At 42.1% G+C, this 12122-nt stretch overlaps 1 protein-coding gene across 2 annotated transcripts in view; it reads left to right on the top strand.

Moving 5' to 3' along the window:
- sept9a (septin 9a) overlaps positions 1 to 12122 on the top strand; it is a 163863-nt gene that overhangs the window by 29414 nt on the left and 122327 nt on the right. Inside the window, exon 1 of one of the 2 annotated variants that reach the window (XM_036561471.1) lies at positions 5086 to 5176. The exons of the other annotated variant lie outside the window; for it this stretch is intronic. Coding sequence (XP_036417364.1) covers positions 5143 to 5176 — 34 coding nt within the window. The 5' untranslated portion in view covers positions 5086 to 5142. Of the gene's footprint in view, positions 1 to 5085; positions 5177 to 12122 lie in introns of those variants that run through there. 2 annotated transcript variants of the gene reach the window in all.

The raw sequence follows: 12122 nt of genomic DNA, 5'->3' as shown, positions 1-12122 counted from the left end.
AAATTTCTTTAGTGGTGGTGATACGAGCCAGAGGTCGCCATGTCTACAACACAAGTATAGCCATTTTATTTAATGTCCAAAGCCACCAGTGAACCTACACGTGTCCCCTGAGTGTTTATATGCAATGTTGGTGAGGGTAAAATAGGAAAATCTGAAAAAAAGAAGTTTTCTTTGGGGACTGTTTCCTCACAACACCCTGCATGTATCCCTCAACCGTGATTGGATTAAAATGACTGTATTAACAAGATGTTTTAGGCAAAACCTTTATCACAAAACTACCATAAAACAATGTCTCAGACATCAGGCAGCATATATCAAACCATTGCGTGTCGTAACTTTCTGTGAGGGAGCTTTTAGAGGTGGACGTCTGGTTCCTATCACCACCACTGTCAAGAATTCCGACTCGGTAAGTTTTTCTAGTTCGGAGCCTTTCACACCAAACCACCCTGAATGATCTTATTTACATCTCAACCGTTTAATTATGCAGAACTTTTGAAATGTAACTACATACATACATCATCTAAACCGCTTATCCTTCTGGGTCGCAGTGGGGTGCTGGAGCCTATCCCAGCTGTCATTGGGCGGAAGGCAGGATTGAAATGTAACTTTTCCTGCAAATTGTAGTGCACGATTTCAAACATTTTGGAAACACACACACACACACACACATGTATGTATGTATGTATGTATGTATGTATATATATATATATATATATATATATATATATATATACATATATACATACAGTGCATTGAGATGTACTCTGTAGAGGATGTATTAACCTTTTTTTTTTTTTTTAACAAACCATGTAATTCAACCGGGGTGTCCAAACGTTTTTGGCTTGTAATAGAAGCCAGTGTGGCAGGGGTTGTTGAAATGATTGAAACTGTTGTCTGACAATACAGATGTGTCAGATAGAGGTTGGAAAACACTGGAGTATTCCTTCAGTGAATGTGGGGGTTTACAGTGGGTGTAGATGTACGAGCTCTCATAGAGCCGGCATTGTTCCTCTGTCTCAGAAGCCTTTGGGCATTTCGCTTTATGAGTCAGGAGATATTTGTCTGTAATACGAGCACAGCAGTGTACAGCTTCAGTTACAGATTAACTAAGACGTTGAAACAATGGCTTTAAATATTGTTTTTGTGTGGTTTTATGGCAGTTTTTTGTCTGACTCACTGCATGAGTGCTGGAAAACAGCAACTGACATGGAATATCTGAACGTTTAAAAGCGTAATCTGTTTAAATCGTTCAAGATTAAAGAGGTCAGATCTTATTGTGTCTAGACCAAACAACTTGTGCTTCAGATGTCTAAAAACCTCAATGATGACTTTAGATTCTTTGGGCATCTTTCATTTTGATACTTGGTTTACAACTGTTCTGAACAAATGAATTGACTTAATAAATGCAAAAGAGTTGAAGAAGTTATACTTTTTTTTTTTATGATTATCTTTAAAAACACAGCTGGAAAAGATTCAGCTGCACTGGTAAAAATATTCTGCATGTTTTGTCACTTTGCATAATGATTTGCTATCAAATAATTTGACATCAAATGCTTGACTGAGTTTTGATATACTCTTTGATTTTGCCCATGTGCCCCAACCCGAATTGTAATAGATAAAATATATAAAGGTATGTTGCACTAAAAACAACACTAAAAGCAATAGCAGCGGCAGATCTTAACGTCTGAATGAAGAAACCACATAAGCAAGCCTGTTTGAGATTAAGAGCCCATGTGATGGAAAACTGAATTTTCCTTAAAATAACGTTCTATGCTGGTACATTTTTCATTCATCAAGATACAAACAATGTAAATGTACCTTCAAAGGTGCAACAGTACCTTCAAAGGTGCAACAGTTTAGCCCCACCTACTCAGCATACAGCAGTTTAGCCCCACCTACTCAGCACACAGCAGTTTAGCCCCACCTACTCAGCATACAGCAGTTTAGCCCCACCTACTCAGCACACAGCAGTTTAGCCCCACCTACTCAGTACACAGCAGTTTAGCCCCACCTACTCAGCATACAGCAGTTTAGCCCCACCTACTCAGTACACAACAGTTCAGCCCCACCTACTCAGTACACAGCAGTTTAGCCCCACCTACTCACTACACAGCAGTTTAGCCCCACCTACTCAGTGTACAGCAGTTTAGCCCCACCTATTCAGTACACAGCAGTTCAGCCCCACCTATTCAGTACACAGCAGTTTAGCCCCACCTACTCAGTACACAGCAGTTTAGCCCCACCTACTCAGCATACAGCAGTTTAGCCCCACCTACTCAGTACACAGCAGTTTAGCCCCACCTATTCAGTACACAGCAGTTTAGCCCCACCTACTCAGTACACAACAGTTCAGCCCCACCTACTCAGTACACAGCAGTTTAGCCCCACCTACTCACTACACAGCAGTTTAGCCCCACCTACTCAGTGTACAGCAGTTTAGCCCCACCTATTCAGTACACAGCAATTTAGCCCCACCTACTCAGTACACAGCAGTTTAGCCCCACCTACTCAGCATACAGCAGTTTAGCCCCACCTACTCAGTACACAGCAGTTTAGCCCCACCTACTCAGTACACAGCAATTTAGCCCCACCTACTCAGTACACAGCAGTTTAGCCCCACCTACTCAGCATACAGCAGTTTAGCCCCACCTACTCAGCATACAGCAGTTTAGCCCCACCTACTCAGTACACAGCAGTTTAGCCCCACCTATTCAGAACACAGCAGTTTATCCCCACCTACTCAGTACACAGCAGTTTAGCCCCACTTACTCAGTACACAGCAGTTTAGCCCCACCTACTCAGCATACAGCAGTTTAGCCCCACCTACTCAGTACACAGCAGTTTAGCCCCACTTACTCAGTACACAGCAGTTTAGCCCCACCTACTCAGTACACAGCAGTTTAGCCCCACCTACTCAGCATACAGCAGTTTAGCCCCACCTACTCAGTACACAGCAGTTTAGCCCCACCTACTCAGCATACAGCAGTTTAGCCCCACCTACTCAGCACACAGCAGTTTAGCCCCACCTACTCAGTACACAGCAGTTTAGCCCCACCTACTCAGCATACAGCAGTTTAGCCCCACCTACTCAGTACACAACAGTTCAGCCCCACCTACTCAGTACACAGCAGTTTAGCCCCACCTACTCACTACACAGCAGTTTAGCCCCACCTACTCAGTACACAGCAGTTTAGCCCCACCTACTCAGTGTACAGCAGTTTAGCCCCACCTATTCAGTACACAGCAATTTAGCCCCACCTACTCAGCATACAGCAGTTTAGCCCCACCTACTCAGTAGTTTAGCCCCACCTACTCAGCATACAGCAGTTCAGCCCCACCTATTCATGAAGTTATAAGGAGTGTTTCAGCCCGGATTGTTTTTTCGGTGAAGTCAACCAATGAGAACAAAGCTAATTCACATATATCAGCCTTAAAGGCATAGTAAACAAGGCAAGTGATGATTCAGACATGCAGTTAGTATCATGCTAATCGTTGGGGTATAAGCTACAATTACCTGTTAGCTACATTAGCCTCGTAGCTCCCGTGCTAAAATGAAAGAAGCAAACTTCAGAGAGCAAATATATCTCGGCTGGTTGGCTGCATTGGGGGTAAGTAGTGGGGTGGAGGTGATTTGGGGGCTTGATATTTCACCAAAATTATGACGTTAATTGTAAGAGCAGAGAGGTGGTCAGATAGGAGAGAGAGAGAGAGAGAGAGAGAGAGAGGGTGGCCCGTCCTCTCGGTGCACTCAGACGAGTGTGTGTCCTGGGTGTGTTTGGGCCCCGCCTACCAACCAAATGACCTTTGACTTCTTGAGAGTGCTGGCCTGGTCAAAGGGCATCACTTCCTGAGCAAAGAAAAGGCCTCTCCACTCTAAATACCTCCAAAAAGCCATGTTTGCTCTGCTTGAGCAAAGCAGTGGAGCCAATGGAGGAATGAGGGGCAGTGAATGTGGGTGAATGGAGGTGTTTGCGCGCAGTCTGGGTTAATGTGCATGTGTTTGGACTGCGTGGTGTTGGGGAGGGTAGAGCGGGTGATCGATGTCTTCTTCGCCTTGTTTTCATCACCTCTCTCGACCACTCGTTCAAACAGACACACACACACACACACACACACACACTGAACACACCCCGGGGAAGATCCTGGCGTGGCTGTCGTGGATTCCTCATGCCACTGAGAGGAGAGAGAGAGAGAGAGAGAGACAGAGATATTTTGGGAAAAGGAGCTCAAATCACATGGCCTCGAATTTCCATCTGAGATACAATACTGCTTCAGTGTCAGAGGAGAGAGAGAGAGAAAGAGAGAGAGAGAGAGAAAATAGAGAAAGGGAGAGTGAGGGATCTAAGAGAGAAAGTGTGAAAGAGAGTTAGAGAAACAGATAGAGTGAAAGAGAGAGAAGGCATAGAGGGAGAGGAAAAGAGAAAAGAAAGAGTGAGAAAAGAGAAAAAGAAGGAGAAAGAGGGAGAGTGAGAAGAAAGAAAGAAGGGAAAGAGAGTTAGAAAAAGAGAGAAAAGGGAGAGGGATAAGAAAGAGTGAGAAAATAGAGGTAAAGTAAGCATCAGAGAAAGAGGGAGAGAGTGAAGGAAGAGAACGAAGAAAGGGAAAGAGGTTAGCAAAAGAGAGAAGAAACAGAGAAAGGCAGAAGGAAAAGAAGAAAGAGGAAGAGGGAGAGAGGGAAGAAAGAGAGGGGGAAGAAGAAAGAGGAAGAGAGAAAAGAGAGTGAGAGAAAGAAATGGAGAGAATGAGGTAGGAAAAGAAGAAAGAGAAAAGGGTGAAAGAGACAACAGAGAGGAAGATAGGCTTTGACTTTAAGAGGCCTTTAAACATCATTCAGGAAAAGATTCTACAGTTTAACAATTGTAAAAAGAGAGAGAGACACAGAGTGACAGACAAAGAGAGAGAGAGGCAAGAAAAAGCACTAACAAAAGCTCCATATGATCAGCACATGGGTATGCTGTAATCCTGGATGCACTCATTATCACAGCACACGGAAGAAATTAAACCGAGGAGAGAGAGAGAGAGAGAGAGAGAGTGAGGGAGAGTGAGTGAGTGCCGTAGGGGGAGAGAAAAGGGAAGTCCAAGAAAACGGTTGGAAGAGAAAGGCTGAGGCTACATGTGGCTGTGGAGGGTGGGTGCGTGCGTATGCGTCCGGCAATGGAGGGGGACAAAATCGCAGGTAAGTCGCCGGCCGAGTGCCAGACTCTCTGCTTTTTTGGGGATCGTGACCTCACAGCACCTCGTAGAGTGATTTTCCGGTATTTTCTGCTGCTTTGTTAGAGAGCTGCCTTGGCTTTTCTCTGCTGTGCTCTGCTTTATGTGCCATTGACCACAGTTGAATAGCACTGATAGGGTTTCTCCAAATCTACACATGCCAACACTGTCACTTTCAAGACTTTTATTAGTTTCTAACTCTTGGTGTGTGGAAAAAAAAGACGTTTATCCTGTACTACTTTTGTCCCTGGTGGCGTTGCCGCTGCGGCTGCGTGATATGTTCCACTGGCGGAGCTGGATTTTCCATAGGCTTTGACTGGGAGAGGAAACCAGCCAGGCTGTAATAGCTACCCATAAAGAGTCTGTGTAATGCTCTTAGCCCACTAGCCTGTGCATGTGATGTGTCAGTGAGTCAATGCCTTTAGCGGCCGCTCTCTTTCTGAGTGAGGAGCTAAAACAATAAAGAGCAAAGTACAGAGCGGCTTCAACACCATCACACCACCACAATCAACATCTACTGCCTGTATAACCACCGGCAGATTACAGACCCTCTCTCGCTGCAGAGCCAATGGTTCTGAATGAGCTCAGTCTCTTGGGGCTGGAATACACGACCGGGGTTGAACTTTTGGAACTGGATTGCGCCACAAATAAGAGCACGGCCCCCTCTAAAACCCACCCCCAAATTCTTCTAGCACGCTCCCTCTAAAACCCACCCCCAGTTCCGGTAGTCTGACGTGCGGAGTAGACTTAATACAAACGAGCAAATCAAGCTAGCTAGTGAAACATTATCGTTAGCAGAACTGTTAGCAGAAATGTTCATTTTTACCACATATAATGTTTCTCAGCACATGCAAAACACATCTGCATGCTTTTTGGAGGCACCTTTCAGGCCTGCTAACTTATCGTCGCTGTTGCAACGAAACTTCGTATCTCCAAAAAAGTAGCTTTACAGGAGAAGGAAAAACTTTCAGTAACATTTTACTGTAGGGTTCTGTTCATAAGGCTACATGACACCTACATGAGCTTGTCACCCCTGCTGACATAACCCTACACACATGCTTATAAATACGTTTTCCAATAGGCGTCATTCACTGTAACGGTTACATTTGCCAATTTTGATCAAAGTTATCTAAAGCAGACTTTATTACAGATGACACCTACTGGAATAAGCATCTATAAACATTTATCCAGAGCTTACGTAGGTGTCATGTAGGCTTATGAAGAGAACCCTACAGTAAAGTGGTACCAAGCTTTCTTAACTTTCAACATAAGCTAATAAAACCAGATTTTATTCTAAGTCGTTTTATTCTTTTCGACAATAAATTTTGACCCAGTGTACAGCTGGCGTTTTTAAATCTATGTACAAAAAATGAAAAACGACAAAAACTGAGATGCAATGTTTAGTTCTGACGTTCTGACAATATGTTGCTAACAACAAGCTGGTTGTCCATTGGACAGTGTTGATGCGCACACCATCACCCCCTACTTTGAGCTCCACCTCACAAACCATTGGGTTCATTTATAAATTTCACGTTCAGTTTGTTGCCATCCGAATAACTAGCATGAGCTATACAGAATAGATCTTTAATCAGGTCTGAAATGTTGAGCATCCAATTATAGCCTGAGAACATTCTTCCCAAATTTCATCCACAGCACCAAATAAAAACATGCTTGTTAGACTCAGGTTGGAACTGAATTTTGTCTGACTAAAACACGTGGCGGCCGTCTTCTTTTGCAAATTTAGTCATTACACACTTATTATTTGTAAAAATGTTCAGCATAAACGTGTAACGGAGCATCAGTGGCCACAAATCCATAAAGAACATTGCAACACACTGCAGGAAACGTAGGGGGTGATATAGCTTCTGTTATTCCATTTAATAAGCACTCTATAATGGTCTATAATGTTCATAGGATCTACCCGGTCATTCTGACAGATTGTAATACATTATAGGAAGGTTAGAGGGCGATATGTATTCTATTGTTTCAACAAAATGTGCTCTATAATGCTCTGTAATATTAATATGTTCCACACGGTCATTCTGACAGATTGTAATACATTTGAGGAAGTTTAGGGGGCGATATGCCTTCTGTTTTTATTCCCCATTTTAAAAGCGCTCTGTAATGTTCATATGATGTGAATATGATCCACAAAGTCATTCTGACAGATTATATTACACTAGGGGAAGTGTAGAGTTTGATAAACTTCTGTTGATTTGTTGCATCAAGAAGAGCTGAATTGAATAAAAGAAGAATTGTTTCACAGAACTTTGAATGATGCAGTTGAGGGAGAAGAACCAAACAAGGCTCAGTAGTTAGATCTATAGAATCAATTAATCGAATAATAGTCAACTAGCTCTAAGTTTGACGTTGCTGATGGTTGTGCCTGTTAGGCTACCTTGTAGTGACAGTCAAAGCCATAATCAATCACTGACAGAAAACACTGAAATTCATACCCTAATTTAACAGCTAATCAAACGTACTTTGAATAATCAAATTTGCTTTGACTAACATGGTAAAAAAATCCACCAGTAAGAGAAACACAAGCATGAAATTCAAACTCGACCCTGCCAATACTTGAGAAATGATGACGGAAGCCAACCAAACTCTCTGACGGGAACAGTCAGGTCCTGTGGCATCCAGACAAATATTTCGAGCTGTAGTGCAAGACGCTCCGAAGACTCCAGTGATAGATTCTGCAGTGAGGCTGGATGGGGACAGGGAGAGAGGGATTAAATGGGGAATAATGGAGGGACAGATGGAGAACAGAATGAGAGTAGATGAGTGTAGTCCGGTGGGATGGTGGACACTGTATTTGTGAGGAACTCCAGGCAACCACGAAGGGGAAGTGCGTTCGCAGCTGCGTGTATGGATCCACTCTGCAAGCTGTCCAACAACAATGCATTTACACTCCACACACACACACACACACACACACACACACACACACACACCCACACACCCACACACATACATGCTAGAGCTTAAAATATTTGTCTGAACCCAAAGGAATCTGACTGCTCACATCAGGCTCAGGTCAAGTTCAAATTTCACGTTCTCACAGCCGACCTCCCGCTTTCAGCATTTTTACCCTGTTTTACCCTGAATTCACCCCTGCTTTACTTTCTCTCCTTACTTTATTCTTTCTTTGTTACCTGAAAGCAATGTAGCCTTTCTGAAGGCCCCCTAGTGGCCATTCCACCAGTGGATTATTAGATTAACCATTACACTGTTGGTTTTTTGTGCATGAAATTTTGTGACTCTGTGTTGAGCTGCTAGAGAGCACTGAGGGGGATGGGGAGGGGTGAGAACACCCTACTGTGAACACAATTCACACCTTTCCACACCTCGCCATTTTGTGGCTACTGTGAAAAGTGGTTAAATCTGTCATGCTGGAGTCAGACGCTCTTTGTTGCTGACAGAATTTAACACAGCACAGTGTGAGAACAAAGCATAATGTAGTTAAAGTATAATAAAACTTATTCAGACTAAACACAATGGGATGTTGCTGGAAACATTGCTAGATTGATAAATTTAATGAAATGGGATTTAAACTGCATTTTGGACAACTGCTTATAATTATACAATATAATTATTTTGTCATATTTTGTATAATTTTTACATTTTATTTATCCATGGAATATCAGGTTTGACACTGTGGGTGTTGATGGGCTGGTTTGTGTCTGCTTCAGACTTAGAACTTAGTGATGTGATTCAGGCTGGGTCAGTTTCAGACAGAATTCTGTTGGGTTTGGATTGGTTTCGGGCTAAAACTTCATGACGTGATTTGGGCCGCGTCAGTTTCAGACAGAATTTTCTTAGCCTCGGGTCGGGTTCGGGCTAAAACCTGATGATGTGATTCGGGCCAGGTCAGTTTCCTGGATAATTTTGTTGGACTTTGGATTAAAAACTAATGATGTGTTTCAAGCTGGGTCATTTTCTGACAGATTTTTGTCAGGCTCGGGTCAGGATCGGACTCAAAACTCGATGAGGTGGTTCAGGTCGAGTCAGGTTCAGACAGAATATATCAGGCTCTGGCCATGTTCAACCTCAAAACTTGTTGATGTAGGCCGGGTCGGATCAGGCTTGGGCTGAAAGTTCGGGTTTAGACCACAATATCAGGCCCAAATTAAGGGACTCTTTCAGCATTTTTTAACCTAATGTCTGTCTCCTGGATCTTTAGCAGTTGGTCGATTACCACAGAGAACCATTTCTCTGTTCTTAAAAGTAGAACAAAATCATTTCAGCGCTTAAGCACCTGCCCACTGGTTCTTTTATAATATTATAAGAGGGAAAAATACAGTGAAACATGGATGTGGTTTATAATCTGGCTCTCTTATCTCACAAACCAAATAATTGAAATAGGCCAAAACTAGATATAACAACAGCTCAGGGTGTCATGGTACATCATGGAGTTGTGTAATTGGTAGAATGCAATATTATTATAATCGTCAGACAATTTGTTAAACATATAATGAATGACTGTACTAAAGTTTATTTCTTCTCAAAGAGCACAAAACTTTAAAGAACGTCATGTGAATAGAAATTTAGATGATTTCTATCAGTTCATTTGTTGTGTTCAAGATCATCAAATTTATATTTTTGTCAAAAAATAAGGAAATCACAGAAATCCTCATTTGCACATAAACATGTTTTAGAGCAGTTCATGCACTGCCCTCCAAAACTACTCCATTTTTCTTCAGCAGCACATGTGACTGCCTTTCAACAACTTTTCCAATCATTAGTGTGACAAGCAGCCTTGCAAGACCTGCTATGCTAAATAGGATGTTGATGACCTTCATACTTGAGGAAAGAGCACAAACAAAAACTGTACTCCTCTGAGGCCTCTTTCTAGTGACTTGATTTCAAGGTTCACGTCCCTTTCATTAACAACATAAAGCAGCTGACTTCAAAATTGCAGTTTGTGCTATAAAAAACAGAAAAGCTCCCTCAGAATTAAATCTCTCACTCTTAGACAGAAGGTAATGAGGTACAGCACTGTGTATATATTTCACAGAAAAAGACACAGAAACCTCAACTATTAAATATAATACTAGATTATTGTTAATGTGGCCACTCTTTGCCTTTGCCACATTATTTTCAGGAGACTTGCTTTCAGTTTTTCAATGAGTGCGTTTACATGCACTTAATAACCCGATAACTGCAGAAAATCAGATTTTGTCAGTAATCCGATCAACGCACTTGAGTAATCAGATAATGGGAAAACTCCAGGTCTACATGAGTCAGGCAGTAATCAGATTTCTGCTTTGCAACCAGCCAATAAACTCACAAAAGAAGACGTGATGTAAGCGTAATGTAAAACTCAAACTTCATGTCGCGTTTTTTTTTTTTTAACATTGTGCCAGTTTGAAAATATGAACATACATCATTTAGAAGATGAAGAATATTTAAATCCTGTATTTAGTTGATAATGTAGTTTCAGCGTCGCTCTAAAAGTGTTTTGCTGCATCTTGCAGCGACGCTGCTCGCTTATTTCCGGTACAGCCGTCTGTTTTCGCACATGCGCAGACTGAGAAATCGGAAAGAAATCAGAGTAAGAGTTCACATGCACTGAGAAATCTGATTACTCAGCTAAAATCCAGCCTCTTTATCAGATTTCTTAATCATATTTCTACATCGGAGTATGGTGTTTACATGACCATTTGAATGGCCAGTTGGATGACTGCAGAAATCTGATTATGATCAAATTTTTGTGCATTTTTGTGCATGTAAACACAGTCCGTGAAATCTGCAGTGGTATTTTCCCAAACTTTCAAAGAACAGCAGCAGCTTCTTTGTTTAATGTGTCTGTCTCCTTTTCTCAGTGAGGTTCTTCTTCTTCTTTCTTGGCAGCTACACATCCTTTTAGACCCATAGCACTGAGTCGTCTCCTCACGGTGGAAGGATGGACAGAAACACCTGTGGATTTCTTCAGATCTGAAGCAGCTTGATTTTCTCCTCTCTCTCAAAGAAGCTTTAAGTGTCTTGCAGGTGGTTGTTAGGAATTCCATTTTCTATATATCTTTTAATACTTTTTCGGACTCCAGTTTTGGGAACTCCTTATTTTGGTGTTATATTGGTGACTTTCCTCTTCATTATTCAAGTGTATTGTCTTATATCTCTTTAGAAATATCTCACAACTAGTATTCAGTGGCCGTTTTAACTGGAAATTAAATAAACAATCCGTCGTCTCTGACTTTGGTACATGTGCTCCCCTTTATTTTTAGGATTTCCAACTGATGGAAAGCTGTGTGCAAAGTCACAGGCATCTTATTGCGTCCCTGCTGCATCTGTTTTCTCTCTGATATTCTGAGTTATAGCATCCACATTCACAAAACTATCATAAATGGCTTTTCATCTCATGTGACAGAACACCCAGCTCATGTGGCCCGCAGCCCTCACGCTGCAGGAGGTCTCAGTGAACTTGTGTTTAAGTGTCATAGTGTTGTGCTACTTTGCTTTACCACTAGGGGTCAGTGCTGTTCTCCAAAACATAAAATTGACTTTTTTTTCATTCTCTGAAATGTTAGTTGGCAAAGTTTTTAAAAGCTTTTTTTTCTCTAGCTCATTTTTTTCTTTAACCATTCTATGTTCATGCAGAAACCTCTCCTCTGCTCGCTCGTTTCCTCTCTTCCCCTGTCTCAAGCTCTAACTCTCTCTCTCTCTCGCTCGCTCACTCGGCCTCTAGACCTAGATCGTTTTTCCAGCGTTCTGCTTTTCACAATTTTATTAGGGGAAACGTTAGTCCACTTGACTTCCTTCTGCTGCCACCGCTTTGTTTTAGGCAGGCTGGCACCAGAAAATAAAGGGAATCAAATTGAGAATATGCTGCTGAAGAGCTGAGATAGAGCAGTGGTCACCAACTATGGTGGTCCTGGAGATAGAGCTACCTTCCTCTCAGCTTCCTTCCA

The sequence above is a fragment of the Colossoma macropomum genome, unplaced genomic scaffold (assembly GCF_904425465.1).
Source record: "Colossoma macropomum unplaced genomic scaffold, Colossoma_macropomum, whole genome shotgun sequence".
Classification (NCBI taxonomy): domain Eukaryota; kingdom Metazoa; phylum Chordata; class Actinopteri; order Characiformes; family Serrasalmidae; genus Colossoma; species Colossoma macropomum.
This window is presented reverse-complemented; position numbering and strand designations above follow the sequence as displayed.